This window comes from Capra hircus, chromosome 7 (assembly GCF_001704415.2).
Source record: "Capra hircus breed San Clemente chromosome 7, ASM170441v1, whole genome shotgun sequence".
Taxonomy (NCBI): Eukaryota; Metazoa; Chordata; class Mammalia; order Artiodactyla; family Bovidae; genus Capra; species Capra hircus.
This window is the reverse complement of record NC_030814.1, coordinates 56131153-56151512: the sequence shown is the minus strand read 5'-3', so window position 1 is coordinate 56151512 and position 20360 is coordinate 56131153. Positions and strand designations below refer to the sequence as shown.

At 38.6% G+C, this 20360-nt stretch overlaps 1 protein-coding gene across 10 annotated transcripts in view; it reads right to left on the bottom strand.

The window, feature by feature from the left end:
• The window catches only part of NR3C1 (nuclear receptor subfamily 3 group C member 1), a 118251-nt gene that overhangs the window by 22347 nt on the left and 75544 nt on the right, over window positions 1-20360 (bottom strand). For 8 of the 10 annotated variants that reach the window (XM_013965655.2, XM_005683086.3, XM_018050201.1 and 5 more), the window contains 2 exons: window positions 12021-12187; window positions 3280-3396 (listed from right to left, as the gene is read on the bottom strand). In XM_013965655.2, the coding sequence (XP_013821109.1) occupies window positions 3280-3396; window positions 12021-12187 (284 nt within the window). The remainder of the gene's footprint in view (window positions 1-3279; window positions 3397-12020; window positions 12188-20360) is intronic. The other 2 variants (XM_018050204.1, XM_018050203.1) reach the window with 1 other exon arrangement.

Here is a 20360-nt window from a genome sequence, read left to right as displayed (position 1 = left end):
TATAATAGAACACAGGCAAAAGATTTTCTGACAATCATACCCATGTTTTCTTAGGTAAGTCTCACAAGGCAATAGAAATAAAAAGACAATCTACAGACAGGAAGAAAATACTTGCAAATGATTCAACAGGGCTTAATTTTCAAAATATACAAACAGCTCATACAACTTGACAACAAAAATCAAACAACCCCCCCCAAAAAGGGCAGAAGACCTAAAGAGACATTTCTCCAAAGTACACAGATGGCCAATAGGCATGTGAAAAGATGATTAACATTGCTTAGAGCTCCAAATGAAAGTTAAACCTGGTGTGTATTCGGGAAAGCATCTAAAGATGTTACTGGGTAAGCAGCCACACTGTATTAGGGATAGGACCAAATGTTGACTTTGTTCTCTGAATGAACTTATATCTGAGATGAATACTTGGGGAATTAAAGGAAAGCAGTAAAACTGGGGCTGGAGGACAAAATATATAAACCAGTCACTAAAACCTGGCATGCATTAACACATATTCATTTAAATGGTCAGAGAAAAGGAAGATGAAACTAAAATATGCACAGAGATGTAAGAAATGAAGAATCAATATCTGGTTTTGGTAATGAATTATTCTTGTGGCACTGAACATCTATGTGAATTTGCAGTCAATCTGTAGCTTTTGTAACACCTGCAAGAAGATGGGCATTTATCATTTTCTTTAAATCAATGTTTAACATATTGGCACTCTGTAGTAAAGTTTAAGAACGTAGGCATACTTGGAAAAAACTGGGCTAAGTGATTGATGTGTTGTGAATGTTTGTAAATATGGTGAAGAAGACTAATCTTTTTTGCTATCAAAGTAATATGAAGAACTGAGAATGTTCTTGTGTGGATTGGGGAATTAGACTGTAGTTACACCCATAAATCTACTTTATGTTTTAAAACATGTACGCAGTGTATACTGGACAGCACCAACAGTTAGTCCCTTTTCTGTCAGAAGAACCACATGGACTTCATCCTTCCTCTAAAAGCACCTCTAACAGCACCATTCAGTTCAGTTCACTCACTCAGTCATGTCCAACTCTTTGCGACCCCACGGACTGCAGTATGCCAGGCTTCCCTGTCCATCACGAACTCCTGAAGCTTGTTCAAACTCATGTCCCTCGAGTCGGTGATGCCACCCAAGCATTTCATCCTCTGTCATCCCCTTCTCCTCCTGCCTTGAATCTTTCCCAGCATCAGTCCTTCCAGTGACTATTCAGGACTGATCTCCTTCAGAATGGACTGGTTGGATCTCCTTGCAGTCTAAGGGACTCTCAAGAGTCTTCTCTAACACCACAGTTCAAAAGCATCAATTCTTTGGTGCTCAGCTTTCTTTATACTCCAACTCTCACATCCATACATGATCACTGGAAAAACCATAGCCTTGACTAGACGGACCTTTGTTGGCAAAGTAATGTCTCTGCTTTTTAATATGCTGTCTAGGTTGGTCATAACTTTTCTTCCAAGGAGCAAGCGTCTTTTAATTTCCTGGCTGCAGTCACTATCTGCAGTGATTTTGGAGCCCCCAAAAGAAAATCTCTCATAGTTTCCATTGTTTCCCCATCCATTTGCCATGAAGTGCCATGGGACCAGATGCCATGATCTTAGTTTTCTGAATGTTGAGCTTTAAGCCAACTTTTTCACTCTCCTCTTTCACTTTCATCAAGAGGCTCTTTAGTTCTTCACTTTCTGCCATAAGAGTGGTATCATCTGCATATCTGAGGTTATTGCTGTTTCTCTAACCTTGATTCCAGCTTGTGCTTCATTCAGCTGGCATTTCCCATGATGTACTCTGCATATAAGTTAAATAAGCAGGGTGACAATATACAGCCTTGACGTACTCCTTTTCCTATTTGGAACCAGTCTGTTGGTCCGTGTCCAGTTCTAAGTGTTGCTTCTTGACCTGCATATGTTTCTCAGGAGGCAGGTCAGGTGGTCTGGTATTCTCATCTTCTTTAAGAATGTTCCAGTTTGTTGTGATCCACACAAAGGCTTTGGCATAGTCAATAAAGCAGAAGTAGATGTTCTTCTGGAACTCTCTTGCTTTTTCCATGATCCAGCGGATGTTGGCAATTTGATCTCTGGTTCCTCTGCCTTTTCTAAATCCAGCTTGAATATCTGGAAGTTCACGGTTCACGTACTGCTGAAGCCTGGCTTGGAGAATTTTGAGCATTACTTTTCTAGTGTGTGAGTTGAGTGCCACTGTGCGGTAGTTTGAGCATTCTTTTGCATTGCCTTTCTTTGGGATTGGAATGAAAACTGACCTTTTCCAGTCCTGTGGCCACTGCTGTGTTTTCCAAATTTGCTGGCATATTGAGTGCAGCACTTTCACAGCATCATCTTTTAGGATTTGAAACAGCTCAACTGGAATTCTATCACCTCCACTAGCTTTGTTCATACATTAGCCTTTCCAAAATTCAAGTCTGATCCTGTCACTGCCCCGATTTCCCATCTAACTCCTACTCAAGTTCTCTAGATTTAAAATTCAGTGTTGCTGTTTTTTTTTTTTTTTTATTTTTGCCTTTTAGGACAGAATCAGGTGGCTGTCCTCTTGCTCCTGTTTATCTTATAGTGTGTTGTACCATTTTGTGTTGACTCTGCAACCTAATTAGACAGTAAAGTGCTTGAGTACAGGCACTATTTTACTGATTTTGAATACAGACACTGTTTTGTTCATTTTATGTCTAATGCCTGCTTTGGTGAAAACTTGGTGAACTGAAGTGCACCACTACCACCTTCAATTAAAGCAAAATTCCAAGCTTTTTTCCCCAGGGAAAAGATTTCAAATAATGAGATCAATGTTAATTATACTTGTTTTATAACAGGAATATGAAACGCATTCATAACTAGTTTCTGATTTCTTCTTTGCTTGAAAAAACCCACTGAAGGCTTTCTTCACTTTTTCCCCACTCTAGATGTGAAATAAAAGATTGATATATACATGTATATGCAAAGTAAAAGGTAAATAACAGGATAATTCTGACTTGTTTCTATACTAACCCTAGCAATAAAAAGAAATAGAGACCAAAGTAATGTTTCTTCAAGTCTTACAAGTTTCATTATTACATAATTTTCTTTCTTCATGTATAGTTTGGCTATAATGAAGTCAGTCTATGTAATAAGAGTTGAAACCTTAAGAAGAATATGAAATAACTCATTTTAAAAATCCTTTTAATTATTGCATCTGCTTATGCATTTTTTCAAAAGTAAAGTGGTAAGTTTTTATATGATACAAAGACAATTCATTTTCAATATTTACATTACCTTCCAGGTTCATTCCAGCTTGAAGACATTTTCTATAGCGGCATGCTGGGCAGTTTTTTCTTCGAATTTTATCAATGATACAATCATTTCTTCCAGCACAAAGATAATTGTGCTGTCCTACATGGAAAATAAAGGCACTGTTAAAATTTCCCAGGCCTTAAAGGATATTTTTATGGGGAGGCTCTTTTTTGTTGTTTTCGGTGGAACATAGCCAAGGACCAAAGGCACTGATTAAGGCAGGCATACTGTGCATCCAATACACAGTGAGAGGTCAACTTAAAAAGTAAAGTCTTTCATATTGTTTAACAAGCATAGTTCATTTTTAAAAGTTACTGCAGTATACATAACAGAAAAGTACACACAAATCATAAATTTATCACCTAATAAACTTATTAAGAAGCAGAAAGTACCCCACAAACCCTCTTTTTGCCCCTTTCCATTCACTACTTCTTCCTCGATAAACTGTTCTTTAAATTGCACTTTAAACAGTTTCTTAAACTGTTATAGAAGACCTCTGTAATCACTATTTTATTATGACTTCTAATCTAATGCTTAGCAAGATTAAAGAAAGAAGAAACTGGTTTAAAAATATGGTGAGAGTACCAAAGGGAAAATTAATTCAGCATTGCACCACCACCTACAAATAAAGTATGCTTCCCTTCCAAATTTTTAATGAAGTCATTGCTGCTAAGTCACTTCAGTAGTGTCTGACTCTGCGTGATCCCATAGACGGCGGCCCACCAGGCTCCCCCGTCCCTGGGATTCTTCAGGCAAGAACACTGGAGTGGGTTGCCATTTCCTTCTCCAGTGCATGAAAGTGAAAAGTGAAAGTGAAGTCGCTCAGTCGTGTCTGACTCTACGCAACCCCATGGACTGCAGCCCACCAGGCTCCTCCATCCATGGGATTTTCCAGGCAAGAGTACTGGAGTGGGGTGCCACTGCCTTCTCCAAAAAAAGTCATTAGTAAAGGCTTAATCTTAAATTGTGTTAAGGTGGCCAACAATTAGGTGAATCACAGACTTGGCAAACTAAACTACTGTATATGTAACTTAGGGAGATTTTTAAATTATTTCACATGTTTTTAGACAGCAGATATTGATGATTCTTACTGTCTAAAATCTTCTGGGACCACTGGGTCCCAGAATGTGGCGCCTTAAATGTGTTAAGAGGTAGAAATGCAGTTTTTACCTGTCAAAAATTTTCAAGGTAAATTTAAAAGCGAAAGACAAAAAGTATTCCTACCCTCGCTCTACCCTCAGTGTACCCTCTTTTGTTGAAGAAAGCTATCTGAGGGTTTGCTAGCCTGGCAAAAACTGAAAAGATCCTTCTACACAAGACCAGCATATCTAAATAGATACACTGGATAGTTAAGAGTCCATGTCCTTATACTAGAGGGGGTGGTATTCAGAAGATTGCAGGACATTTGTCTTCTCAAAAATAAATCATATTCAAAGAAAAGAGAAAAAATAATAATCATCAATTCATAAGGTCGAATATACCTATTTCTGATATTAGGAAAAGATCCTTTATAGAATAATCTACTTGATTTGGATAAAACAAACTATATTCACTTCTTCCTAACATGTTAAATCACAGGGCTTGTTAAGCATTAGTTTGGGGTAGATGGTTAACTACAGGCCACAGAATTTGACTACTGGTCTACAATTCAGCTTTGTTCCGGAGTTGTTCTCCAGTGCCAAGTGTCTGTACCAGTCATTTCTATTCCTTTCTGTATTGTGTAAGTTTCCTAGCTTCTTTTCTAGGACATGAAATAGAAGCTGTAACCCAATAATTTTATTATACAGAATTAAAGAAGGAACAACAGATAAAAGCATAATTGAAGCAGTTATAATAATGAAAACGTTTTAACCCATAAGACTATCTCTGAATCATTGTTCTTCAGTAAGCTAGAAGGGACAATCAAGAAAATTATTGGTAAACACAGAGAAAGTTTCAACACTTTACATCTAACCAAAAGCTCAGTGTGTGCATGCTAGGCTGATGTCTGCTATTCTGGCTGTGCCGGGTGTTCCTTGCCGTGTGGGCCTTTCTCTGGCTGTGGCAGCAGGGGCTGCTCGCTAGCTGAAGTGCTCGGGCTCCAACAGCTGTGGCTCCTGGGGACTAGAGCACAAGCTCAGCAGCTGTGGTGCATGGCCTCGTTGCTCTGTAGCATATGGGATCTTCCCAGATCAGGGGTTAAGTCTGTGTCTCCTGCATTAACAGGTGGATTCTTCACCACTGAGCCACCAAGGAAGCCCTAATAATGGCTTCTTTATCCCAGGCATATCTTCACCACAATTAAGAATCTGAGCTACAGAATCAGGGGCATTGTACCTTCATAAGTTCAGTGCTCTATCTGGTTATTAGCATGAAGTTGGACAAGTCTATGGGTATCTTATCTATAAAAAGAGGAGTTTCAACTAGTGGTCACTGTTTACAAGGCATGGATATGTACTTGCTGTCAATACATTCGATAAGACAATAAGACATTTCAGTTTGGAGTTTCTGTGTCTTCTGCCACTTGGTAAATTTGTTTTCTAACTAGAGAGAGGGCGGATGTCAGGAGAAAAGCCTTCAGGCCAGCTGGGATTTCTCAATACCGTTTTGTTAGTATTGTCCTTATTTTTATAGTAAAAATCAGTTTTAGCACCCATTTATGATAACTCTCCAGAAAGCAGGCACAGAAGGAACATACCTCAACATAATAAAAGCCATATATGATAACCCACAGCAAACATTATCCTCAATGGTGAAAAATTGAAAGAATTTCCCCTCAAATCAGGAATAAAACAAGGGTTCCCTCTCTCACCACTACTATTCAACATAGTTTTGGAAGTTTTGGCCACAGCAGTCAGAGCAGAAAAAGAAAGAAAAGGAATCCAGATGGGAAAAGAAGTAAAGCTCTCACTGTTTGTAGATGACATGATCCTCCACATAGAAAACCCTAAAGGCACCACCAGAAAATTATTAGAGCTAATCAATGAATATAGTAAAGTTGCAGGATATAAAATTAATACACAGAAATCCCTTGCATTCCATACACTAACAATGAGAAAACAACAAGAAATTAAGAAAACAATCCCATTCACCAAGAATAAAATATTAAGACTAAATCTACCTAAAGAAACAAAGGACCTATATATAGAAAACTATAAAAAACTGATGAAAGAAATCAAAGATGACACAGATAGATGGAGAAATATACCATGTTCATGGATTGGAAGAATCAATATAGTGAAAATGAATATACTACCCAAAGCAATCTAAAGATTGGATGCAATCCCTATCAAACTACCAATGGTATTTTTCACAGAACTAGAACAAATTATTTCACAATTTGTATGGAAATATATAAAAAATCTCGAATAGCCAAAGCAATCTTGAGAAAGAAGATTGGAACTGGAGGAATCAACCTGCCTGACTTCAGATTATACTACAAAGTTACAGTCATCAAGACAGTATGGTACTGGCACAAAGACAGAAATATAAATCAATGGAACAAAATAGAAAGCCCAGAAATAAACCCACGCACCTATGGACATCTTATCTTTGACAAATGAGGCAAAAATATACAATGGAGAAAAGACAATCTCTTTAACAAGTGGTGCTGGGAAAGCTGGTCAGCTACCACTAGCAGGATGAAACTAGAACACTTTTTATTTAACACCATACACAAAAAAACTCAAAATGGATTAAAGATTTAAATATAAGACCAGGAACTATAAAAACTCCTAAAGGAAAACATAGGCAAAACACTCTTTGACATAAATCACAGCAAGATCCTCTATGATCCACCTCACAGAGTAATGGAAATAAAAGCAAAAATAAACAAATGGGACCTAATTAAGCTAAAAGCTTTTGTACAATGAAAGAAGCTATAAGCAAGGTGAAAAGACAGCCTTCAGAATGGGAGAAAATAATGGCATAATGAAGCAACTGACAAAGAATCTCAAAAATATACAAGCAGCTCAATACCAAAAAAATAAATGACCCGATCAAAAAATGGGCCAAAGAACTAAATAGATAGTTCTCCAAAGCATACAGATGGCTAACTAACATGAAAGATGCTCAACATCAGTCATTATCAGAGAAATGCAAATCAAAACCACAATTAGGTACCTACCATGTCACGCTGGTCAGAATGGCTGCTATCAAAAAGTCTACAAACAATAAATGCTGGAGAGGGTGTGGAGAAAAGGGAACTCTCTTGCATTGTTAGTGGGAATGCAAACTAGTACAGCTACGATAGAGAACAGTGTGAAGATTCCTTAAAAAACTGGAACTAGAACTGCCATATGACCCAGCAATCCCACTGCTGGGCATACACAGTGAGGAAACCAGAACTGAAAGAGACACATGTGCCCCAGTGTCGACTGCAGCAGTTTACAATAGCCAGGACATGGAAGCAACCTATATATCCACCAGCAGATGAATGGATAGGAAAGTTTTGGTACATATACACAATGGAATATTACTCAGCTATTAAAAAGAAAGCATTTGAATCAGTTCTAATGAGGTGGATGAAATTGGAGCCTATTACACAGAGTGAAGTAAGTCAAGAAAGAAAAACACCAATATAGTATATTAATGCATATATACAGGATTGAGAAAGATGGTAATGACAACCCTATACTTGAGACAGCAAAAGAGACACAGATATAAAGAAGAGACTTTTGTACTCTGTGGGAGAAGGTGAGGGTGGGATGATTTGAGAGAACAGCATTGAAACATGTATAAAGAAGCTGAAAGCTTCAGCTTCTTTACTGCTCTCAAAAACAGTGTTGTATAGTGCAAAGTGCACTTGGCAAGGATGCTAGGAAGCCCTTGGTCTGAATTGCAGCTCTGCTGCCTAGCTGTGTGATCTCAGTAATGTTTATTAACCTTTCTGGGCTCCGAGTTTCTCCATCTGTAAAGCTGGAAAATTAGCATTTACCTTGCTGTGCTTCTGCAAGGGTTAAAGGCAGTTGTGCAGAATGTTCTTAAAATAGTGCCTAACACATTGTAACACATTTATATGCAGAGTACATCTAGAGAAAAGCTGGGCTGGAGGAAGCACAAGCTGGAATCAAGATTGCCAGGAGAAATATCAATAACCTCAGATGTGCAGGTGACAACCACCCTTATGGCAAAAAGTGAAGAAGAACTAAAGAGCCTCTTGATGAAAGTGAAAGAGGAGAGTGAAAAAGTTGGCTTAAAACTCAACATTCAGAAAACTGAGATCATGGCATCTAGTCCCATCATTTCATGGGAAATAGATGGGGAAACAGTGGAAACAGTGTCAGACTTTATTTTTCTGGGCTCCAAAATTACTGCAGATGGTGACTGCAGCCATAAAATTAAAAGATGCTTGCTCCTTGGAAGAAAAGTTATGACCAACCTAGACAGCATATTAAAAAGCAGAGACATTACTTTGCCAACAAAGGTTCGTCTAGTCAAGGCTATGGTTTTTCCAGTGGTCATGTGTGGATGTGAGAGTTGGAGTATAAAGAAAGCTGAGCCCCAAAGAACTGATGCTTTTGAATTGTGGTGTTGGAGAAGACTCTTGAGAGTCCCTTGGACTGCAAGGAGATTCAACCAGTCCATCCTAAAGGAGATCAGTCCTGGGTGTTTACTGGAAGGACTGATGTTGAAGCTGAAACTCCAGTACATTGGCCACCTGATGCAAAGAGCTGACTCATTTGAAAAGACCCTGATGCTCAGAGGGACTGGGGGCAGGAGGAGAAGGACAACAGAGGATGAGATGGTTGGATGGCATCACTGACTCGACGGACATGGGTTTGGGTGAACTCCGGGAGCTGGTGATGGACAGGGAGGCCTGGGGTGCTGTGGTTCATGGTGTCACAAAGAGTCAGACACGACTGAGCGACTGAACTGAACATTGTAAGCACTCAATAAACACTATAAATAATTCCCTTGTTGTTCCTTTCATCTCAGTATCTAACTAGATTATAAACTGCTAGGAGATGAGATTTTTATCCTTTCAGGAAGTCAGTGTAGCACTGAGGTTAAGAGCCTGTTTGCAGACAGCTATGCTTGAATCCTAAGTCTGCTGCTTAAGCTGTGAGCATTAGTTCCCTAGTGTATCAAATATGGATCATAAGAGCATTTAAGACCTCACAGAGCTGCTAATTAAGTAGTATGACATATATAAAGCATAGTACTTGGGTATGCTAGTCACTCAGTTGTGTTTCTTTGCTACCCCACGGACTGTCGCCTGCCAGGCTCCTCTGTCTATGGGATTTCCCAGACAAGAATACTGGAGTGGGTTGCCATTCCCTTCTCCAGAGGATATGTAAAACAGAGTACTTGGTAAATTATTATAAAAGTAGCATGTGTCTGTCTCCATTATGACCCACCACAAAGATTATATGTAGTTTGTGCTAAGGGAGCATAAGAAGAAGGGACTCAGTGAAAAAAGACCACTGAACTAGTATACATCTAAAGAAATGAAGCTACCCAAATTCTTTCCTGTACACAGAAAGTAACTCCCAGAATAATGAATAAAATTCAAAATCTCAGTCCTTGATACGGCTTGTATGGATAAGTAAAATTTGTACAAATTTCCTAAAAATATTTAACTTTTGGGTCTTTATGATACTATATCTGTTTGATGGATAACCTATAATTTCTGGCAAGTATTAAAAATGGAATGAATGTAGTATAATGAAAATCACACAAGCTTCATCTTTGTAACTGTTCAAGAAAGTGCTCTAAAATCTGTATATGGGCTTAAAACAGATTCCCATCATGTCTAGAAAGGGAAAAGTAGATCTGCTGTGAGTTAGGTTAGCAAGTGATTATAGAATTTTAGAGCTGGAAGGGACTCTGGAGAAAATTCAAATCCAAATAAAGGATTTACCTGGGGCTTCCCTGGTGGCTCAGATGGGAAAAAAAATCTACCTGCAATTCAGAAGACTCACGTTCAACCCCTGGGTTGGGAAGATCTGCTACAAATTAGGTTAGCAAATGATTACAGAATTTTAGAGCTGGAAGGGACCATGGAGAAAATTTAAATCCAAGTAAAGGATTTACTTAACACAGTTTACATTTTAACCTTTTCTTATTTATCATTTAATCTAGCTATCTCATATTTAACTGAAATACATGTATATATTTTGCAAGAACATAGCTAATATTCACATATTCATAGCTAAAAACGTGTAAGAATTTAATTCTAAAGCAGAGAATTTAATCCTAAAGCCTAGGGGGCATATGATCTGCAGTGATGTCTTATTTGTAATATATTTAGCTTTTCTATTCTTTTTAAATTGCCTTTGACGCTTTTAGGCAAGACATGCTTGCACCCTCTAGTATCAGTGACTGCCCTTCTTCACTCATTTGGTATTGTATTTGGCCAGAACGACACATACTCAATCCCTATAGGCACTGGAACTGGAATTTATAGCCCCGTTTTAAAGAAATAATTTTAGTTAAAATGAGGGAAAAAAAATTTTTTTTTAATTCCTGTATTTCTTTTAAGGCTCCATTGTCTCACTCTGAATTTCACTTTCAGAATTAAATCTGTCAATATTACTTATTATATACAGGAATACTGTAACACTGTTATCACATTTACACCATGGACAGAACTAATCAGTGAAGAAAGTGCTGAATAAAGTAAAGTGAGGACAAAAAGCAGCTTCCATCTGGGGCAATTATAACACCTACTTTGTCAGTAGCATTGCATCATTTAGGGATGTGCTTTACTTAATGACTCTACTCAGTTGTTGGGTGATAACCAAACTGGTTAAAGCCTGAATTCCTGTGCTCTCTATGGGATAACATAAGTAATTTTATAGTTGCTAATGTATTAAAAGCAATCCAAACAAAAGAAAATGACTCATCTAACGCTTAAGCATATGCAAACACAACTGAAGCCAAATAGTAATACTTCATGTACTGTGAATAAATATATTAATTTTTTAAAAATATAATTATCTAATCAGAGCTTTAGGTAATCCATTCAGGCCACAATGCCTTCTAACTGCTTTACAAATAACTAAATTACACAACAGTTTTTCCCAAGAGGATTCACTAGTAATATTAGAAAATTTTAGTGTGACTTCCAGTAATTTGCTTATGGAATGAATTTAACCTTTAAGGAGGTGATAGGCAGACTGGGTCTGTAACAAGGGTAAACATTACATGAATATAATATTTGTCAAGTGAGGTCACTTTCTTTTAAACACCTTTCCTGACCTCCCCAGGCAGTCTGTCATTTGCTCCTCTGTATTATAATCTCTGTACCTTGTAACTATCTCATCTTTCAGTTCCAAGTAGACTGTGACCTCCCAGAGGACAGTGGGAGGTCCTTATGTCACATTTATATCACGTAGCACAGCCCTGGCTTATTAGAAAACAAAACACTTTTCCCCTCATTATCACTCATTTTTGCCACACTAGAATAGTTGGTGGCTCTAAAACTAGCTAACTGATGGGAATTAAAGTCGGTAATACTAATACAATGAACACTAGTTACTGCCAAAACCTAAAACCATCATTTCACATGCATAGCACTTTCTTATTTCCCGTCTCTGATCATACTCCCTCCCTTCAATTTCTACTTGTCTGTTTTATCCTAGTTTGCTTTTAAAAGTGTCTTTTTCCCACTAGAAGAGTTAGGAGCCACCCTCCTCTCCCTGATTTTAATGACTTCTAGCGTTAACAGGCTTTGCATACAGAATCCAGTCTGAGAAAAAGGAACCAAATAGAGGAAAAATAAAACTCTTCAAAACACACACTACCTTCCACTGCTCTTTTGAAGAATACTTTACAGCTTCCACAAGTCAAGACCCCATAATGACATCCCGAAGCTTCATCAGAGCAGACTAGGCAGAGTTTGGGAGGTGGTCCCGTAGCTGCTGAGGAACTGGATGGAGGAGAGCTTACGTCTGGTCTCATTCCAGGGCTAGAGAAGGAAGAAAGTAGTGTTAGGATTTAATTATCATGACTGTCAGGGAAGTATCAAAATACAGTTCTCTTACGTTTTCATTCCACAGTAAACATGTTCACACTGAACGTATGTATTTCAAATACTGGCAAGCATTAAAAAAATCCTACCTAGACGTAGTCAAATAATGTTTTATTCTTCTTCTACACTCAAGAGTGAGGTCATTTATTTTTAAGTATCCCTTAAAAGTTCCCTGGAGGTCTAGTGGTTAGGATTTGGCATTTTCATTTCCACAATCCCAGGTTCAATCCCTGGTCAAAACTGAAATACCACAAGTCACGCAGCATGGCAAAAAACAAAACAAAACAAAACAAAAAAACATCCTTTAAGAAGAATGGTGAGATTGTGCTTTGCTTAGATAATTTTTAGTTGCTTAGCATCTGTTTACAATCATCTTTAAAGGAATAATTGTGTAATTACTGCCATGATCAAGAGATATAGTATTACCCATGTTCCTCCCAAAGAGTCCACCTATATAAGAAATTTCTCTCTGCAGTATTTTTAATCTACCTATTCTCTAAAAGAGATAATATTTAGGAATAAACTTTGATTGAGTGTTAGTTGTCTCTTTATTAGTACAACTAATAACATGATTAAATCTTAATTTTAAACATGCTTAAACTAATTCACAGAACAAACTAACTTAAGAAATTGGTTTGTCAACATGGTTAGAAATTATATTAAGTAACATCTTTTTGTTCTCTTTTAGGAATAAAAGTTTAAAAAGTTAATTGTAAAATAATAATTTGTTACTTTAAGCAACTAGGCTGATAAACTCCAAGTTCAGTCGCTCAGTCATGTCTGACTCTTTGCGACACCATGAATCGCAGCATGCCAGGTCTCCCTGTCCATCACCAACTCCTGGAGTTCAAACTCATTTCCATAGAGTCGGTGATACCATCCAGCCATCTCATCCTCTGCTGTCCCCTTCTCCTCCTGCCCTCAATCCCTCCCAGCCTCGGAGTCTTTTCCAATGAGTCAGCTCTTCGTATGAGGTGGCCAAAGTATTGGAGTTTCAGCTTTAGCATCAGTCCTTCCAAAGAACATCCAGGACTGATCTCCTTTAGAATGGACTGGTTGGATCTCCTTGCAGTCCAAGGGACTCTCAAGAGTCTTCTCCAACACCACAGTTCAAAAGCATCAGTTCTTTGGTGCTCAGCTTTCCTCACAGTCCAACTCTCACATCCATACGTGACCACTGGAAAAATCATAGCCTTGACTAGACAGACCTTTATTGGCAAAGTAATGTCTCTGCTTTTTAATATGCTGTCTAGGTTGGTCATGATTTTCCTTCCAAGGAGTAAGCGTCTTTTAAATTTCATGGCTGCGGTCACCATCTGCAGTGATTTTGGAGCCCAAAAAAATAGTCTGCCACTGTTTTCACTGTTTCCCCATCTATTTCCCATGAAGTGATGGGACTAGATGCCAAAATATTAGTTTTTTGAATGTTGAGCTTTAAGCCAAGTTTTTCACTCTCCACTTTCACTTTCATCAAGAGGCTTTTTAGTTCCTCTTCACTTTCTGCCATAAGGGTGGTATCATCTGCATATCTGAGGTTATTGATATTTCTCCTGGCAATTTGGATTCCAGCTTGGGCTTCTTCCAGCCCAGAGTTTCTCATGATGTACTCTGCATAGAAGTTAAATAGGCAGGGTGACAATATACAGCCTTGACATACTCCTTTTCCTATTTGGAACCAGTCTGTTGTTCCATGTCCAGTTCTAACTGTTGTTTCCTGGCCTGCATACAGGTTTCTGAAGAGGCAGGTCAGCTGGTCTGGTATTCCCATCTCTTTCAGAATTTTCTACAGTTTATTGTGATCCACACAGTCAAAGGCTTTGGCATAGTCAATAAAGCAGAAATAGATATTTTTCTGAAACTCTCTTGCTTTTTCCATGATCCAGCGGATGTTGGCAATTTGATCTCTGGTTCCTCTGCCTTTTCTAAAACCAGCTTGAACATCTGGACGTTCACGGTTCATGTATTGCTGAAGCCTGGCTTGGAGAATTTTGAGCATTACTTTACTAGTGTGTGAGATGAGTGCAATTGTGCAGTAGTTTGAGCATTCCTTGGCATTGCCTTTCTTTGGCATTGCCTTTCTTTTCCAGTCCTGTGGCCACTGCTGAGTTTTCCAAATTTGCTGGCATATTGAGTGCAGCACTTTCACAGCATCATCTTTCAGGATTTGAAATAGCTCAACGAATTCCATCACCTCCACTAGCTTTGTTTGTAGTGATGCTTCCTAAGGCCCACTCGACTTCACATTCCAGGATGTCTGGCTCTAGGTGAGTGATCATACCATCGTGATTATCTGGGTTGTGAAGATCTTTTTTGTACAGTTCTTCTGTGTATTCTTGCCACGTCTTCTTAATATCTTCTGCTTCTGTTAGGTCCATACCGTTTTGGTCCTTTACTGAGCCCATCTTTACATGAAACGTTCCGTTGGTATCTCTAATTTTCTTGAAGAGATCTCTAGTCTTTCCCATTATGTTGTTTTCCTCTATTTCTCTGCACTGATCGCTGAGGAAGGCTTTCTTATCTCTCCTTGCTCTTCTCTGGAACTCTGCATTCAGATGCTTATATTTTTCCTTTTCTCCTTTGCTTTTCGCTTCGCTTCTTTTCACAGCTATTTGTAAGGTCTCCCCAGATAGCCTTTTTGCTTTTTCGCATTTCTTTTCCATGGGGATGGTCTTGATCCCTGTCTCCTCTACAGTGTTGTGAACCTCCGTCCATAGTTCATCAGGCACTCCATCTATCAGATCTAGGCCCTTAAATCTATTTCTCACTTCCACTGTATAATCATAAGGGATTTGATGTAGGTCATACCTGAATGGTCTAGTGGGTTTTCCCTACTTTCTTCAATTTAAGTCTGAATTTGGTAATAAGGAGTTCATGATCTGAGCCACAGTCAGCTCCCGGTCTTTTTGCTGACTGTATAGAGCTTCTCCATCTTTGGCTGCAAAGAATATAATCAGATTTCAGTGTTGACCAACTCCAAAGGTCCTCCTAAATTCTGTCCTCAAATAAAGCATACTGGACTTAGCCAACCCTATGTTTATCTAGAGGCTTAGTGAATAGAAAGCATTCCTACCAGCCCAGCTCTGGGAATAGGCCCCAGGGTTTCATATTTTTCTTTCAGCATTGTTAAGGAGAATTTCTGGATGCTTCTGTATCACAGGGTATTGATCCCAGCTAGATTTGGGAGAATGGACTGAGTGCATATTGAAAGCCTACATGGAGGGGAATCACCTGAAATAACTCTGCTGTAGGTGTGGCACAGAGTTAATGAAAACTTGTGACTAAGGTAGTGGAGCTGCTGTGGGCCAGAGTTTTTCAGAGAAGTAGGAAGGTCTTGGAGTGAGTGAGCAGAGCAAGGTGTTAGGGAAGCAAAAACTTGTCTGGGTTTTGTTCTGAAGATGCTCCTACTCCAGTTCAGCCAATCTCTGTCACCTGACATCTATTTTTAGGGACCAAACAGTTGTTTGTATATTTAGTTTATGGAAAATAAGTGCAATATTTATTGATTTCAAATGTTAATTCTGTACTGTTTCCTCAGCCAGTTATATATACATATATATAGTGTGTATATATATATGTACATGATATATATATGCACACACTGCTGCTGCTGCTGCTAAGTCGCTTCAGTCATGTCTGACCCTGTGCAACCCCATAGATGGCAGCCCACCAGGCTCCCCTGTCCCTGGGATTCTCTAGGCAAGAATACTGGAATGGGTTACCATTTCCTTCTCCAATGCATGAAAGTGAAAAACTCAAAGTGAAGTTGCTCAGTCGTGTCCAACTCTTAGCGACCCCATGGACTGCAGCCTACCAGGCTCCTCCGTCCATGGGATTTTCCAGGCAAGAGTACTGGAGTGTGGTGCCATTGCCTTCTCCCATGCACACACTAGTATATACTAAAAATGTTTTCACAGTACTTAGGTGTAGTATTTAATAGTTTTGAAACACTTTCATGAATACAGTCTCATCCATCCTCTCAACGACCCTGTGAGAAGGATGCCATCAGCTCTAGATGAGGTCACTCAGCTGTCAGAGGTTGATGATGGAGCCTGTTTGTGGTCAAACTGACATGTTTCAGATCTGAGTTCTACCATTTCAGAGCTTGTGTGACCTTGGGTAGGTATCTACTACCATGAGCCTCTCTTTTCTCAGGAGTACAGTGGAAGGATATCATCTGTGTCTGTGTGTCATGAAAATGAGAGAACACACTCCAAGTCTAGTGTACAATTCCTCCATCTAGCAGGCACTCGATAAATGCTCATTCTTTTTCAGGAAAACTGGAGATTTTATGAGAAAGCTTGGTGTAAGTATTATGTAAGTAGTATTAAGTCTAAAATCTAGGACAGTATTCCCAAATTATCTGTTATAATTAGAGCATATGCAGAGTACATTCAGGCCAGTCAACTGTGAGCTAGAGATGACAAAAAGGAAAGTTAAAACTCAATGAACAAATGGATTGGTCGAACTGCAACTAAGAATCTGCAACTTAAGTCAGGCTTTTGGCATCCCTTCAGGCAGTTATTCTAGGCTACATCAGGTAAGAATTGAGTGCATGGAAAGTTGCCAAGCATACCACAAACATCAGTGGAGAAAAACCAGTTTTTGTCACACAAATATGAGCACCAAGATGGCCTATAGTGAACACCACTGGGAGAAATGGATGAACGCAAAATGGTCTTCAATTGTAAACATGACCCTATGATACTGCTTTAAAAGACTAGGGTTCAAGAAAATGGTTATAACTCAAAAGGAAAACCATATGAAATCACCATATTTTAATAAGGATACATGACAGAAATAAAAAGCACAACCTAATAATAGTGTATATCACACTCATTCTGAATAGGAAAGCTAAAATGTCTTAGTCCTTGCTTAGTGTGTGTTTACAGCTGTGCCAAACATTCTGAAGATGCCAAGAGATCCCATTATGAACTGACTGTATCCAGAGTGCTTTAAGTGAGGAGCCAAGATAACAAAACCTGCTGTTTCAAATGAATATTTGAATGCTCTCTCCCACTCAGAATTGAGGGTACACTGGACATTACTGTTCTTGAGGTCACTGAGTGTACATTTGAGAGACACAAAGTAAGTATAAAGCAGGTTTTTCTATTGTCTTGCAGAAAGAAGCAGTTAATGAGAGGAGGACCATAGATGGATTATGAAAGTTCCTCACACACCTTGAAGAACAGGTAAAATGTGCAGGCAGATTATACCCTTTTACTCAGCAGATGATTCCTGACGTCTTATCATATATGGAAGTCGTCTCATACATGACAATGTGTTACTGAGATGATAGTGGACTTAGAAACTTTGATCTAGGTAGGAGGAGCAGAATTACTTTGGGTGCTTTGGTGTCGAAGTAGTACTTCTGCAAGAGATAGAACTAGGATAGAGACAAATAGCACTGTAACAGCTGTGTGACAGTGGCTAGCTGACTTAACCCCTGACTCTGTTCCCTTATTAGTACCATTTCAGGAATTTTTAGGTAGATTATATATTTGAACTATATTGGTACACACTTGATGATAATCAAACAGTATGTTTTGCCTTAGCACTTAGGCATTAACTCTTTTTTCCTCCTTCCCTCAACTCCTCTTTCCCTTCCGGAGGATCCCAAGGAATGAGAAGTGCTTTGAAGAATGTTGCCTGTGAGCCAGGGGAGGGTTAAATTCTCCAGAAACTTCTCGTTTGGGAGCAATTTTACTTTCCAAGAGACATTTGGTTAGTCTGGGGACATTTTTGGTTGTCACAGCTTGGGATGTGCTACTGGCATTGTGAGAAGAGGCTAGGGTGCTGCTAAACCTCCCATACCGCACAGCAGACAGTCTTCCACGACGAAGAATTATCCAGCTTCAATGTCGGTAGTGCTGAGGATTAAGAAATCTTTGCTATAAATCTTTAAGCAACATATAAAGTGGAGAAAAAGAAAATTCACCAAGGACCAGAAACTTACTGTAAAACCTTCTGAACTACGTTTTAAAGTAGAGCAACTGCCCTACCGAGGCAGCTGCAAATATTCTTAGATTCAAGACAAGTCCAAAACGAGATTCAAAACAGACCTGAAGCCAGGGGACTATACAGGTCTAGGGATTAGCTAGAGTGAGTAATTTTATTTTTCCCTTTAGCTCTAGCACTAGGAGGTAGTTTTTACACATTACTGTTGCCTGCACTTTTCTTATCTTTGTTCATTAGATAAAATGTAAATACTCAGCTGCACACACCAAGTGATTATATTTTCTGACTGCCCATTTATCCCTGCATTAGCTAAAGGATTACTGAGTTGTTTGATAATAAGCTATGGGATAGTTTTCAAATCAAATAGAAAAATACTCTGGGGGAAGGCTTTCACAGTATTTCTGTTAAATGGTTTTAGCAGAGTGCATTTTATCTTATTTAGCAAGCCAAAGAAAGACTAATTAATCTGCTTTTGCACTTGTTGACAGAAGTTTCTATTGGTTTTAACTTCAGGTGCATATTAAGACAGTTTCCTCCACCTTTGCATCATCTGTACTTACTCATCTTATGGAGGTGATTAGAGAACAAAGTCTGTACTGTAAACCTGTACTGTAATGTTCAGGAGCATTTTCAGTAAAGGATGTGTGATGGAGGAGATGTCTTTTTTCAGATCTGAGACACCAATGGTGTGTCATTTAAGATCTCTGCACTCGGTTTCCTTATCTGTAAAAATACAGGTGCTGAATCAAAAAACTCCAAAGAAGTTGTCCATATATCCTGAGGCAGGGGTAGGAAGTAGGGGAGAATACCCTTGGGTCTGTGAAAGGCTTCTTTTGACCTGCATATTTACTTATATGAGGAGAGAATATGTCACCTTATCTATGCTTCTTTCTTAAACTCGTAACATGTTTTCTTGTGTTTTTCTTTAGAAGGATCAGTCCGCGGTTGAGTGATTGTGCTGCACAACTTAGTTCCTAACAGAAGAAATATTGTTTCATGTTTTCAGTTCTGTTTGCTTAGGCTTGCACTGAGGGCCATGTGTTCCAAGGAGGAGTAATGATGTTCTAGTAACAGAACATTAAGACCAAGAGTAAGTAGTAAGAACTGCAAGGAAAAACTTTCTTCATTACATGGTTATTTGTCGAATGAAGACCTGATTTTGTTCTGAGGCTTTCTTGCTTCTTAAGAGCACACAAGGATATGCAGAATTATAAATGTGACGTCTTCAACTAAGGCACTAACAGGTTTGAGACAATGTTACACTCACTGCTTTCTTCATGTGTGTGTGTGTATCTAGGGCTGAAAGCAGTGGCTGTGGAGTGCTTTTGAGCTTCGATCTTACTTTGATTAATTTTTTAAAATGTCCTTTCAAGACTTCTTTTTTTTCTCATAAACCAATATATTTATAGTTTTACTTGGTTTTATTTTTAGTTTTACTTGGTTTTATTTTTAGGGAGTAGAGTGGTAATACCTTATCTTCCTACAGTGCTATTCAGTAGGTAACTGCAGAGTCAAGTCTTCCTGCTGGATGCTGCTGTTACTGTAATTATTGGTAATTCCATTGGAAGCTTGAATTTGCGCTTGTACCTACATCTTGTATTTTGTACCTTCACTTATTAGATTTTGGGAGTCCTCCTTGGTTTTAGTCATCTATGTCTACTGTGTAGATTTCATCAACTGTGGTCTATTTTAGGTTTGTACTTTGATTTAGAATGGCATTGATTGTATTTTATTTCATTTTACATTAGTTTGAAGTACATTATTTAATTTTTGGATTCTGAAATTTTGATTATTTCCTGAAATTTGTAATATAGAGCTGTGAAATACTTGACAGAAACAAAAACGCTGTTCATTTCCACATCAACTACAACAATATTACTTTCTCAGAGTTGAATTCTTCTCACTATACTTAGTAACAGTACTTTGTTCCCAATTCCAGTCCCTTTAACGCATCCTGTTCATTATTCTCTATTACACTGTATCATGTACGTTTCCCTTTCTATCCACTCTGCCTCCGTCTTCATACATGTCCTCCCTCACCCCCTGCCTTAACCACTGCAATGATTTACACTAAGTAGGCCTCCTGGCTCTGGCTGCTTTTCCTTCCTCTCTCCCACGATGCTAAAACTCAGTCTTTGCATCGTGGTTAAGTCTC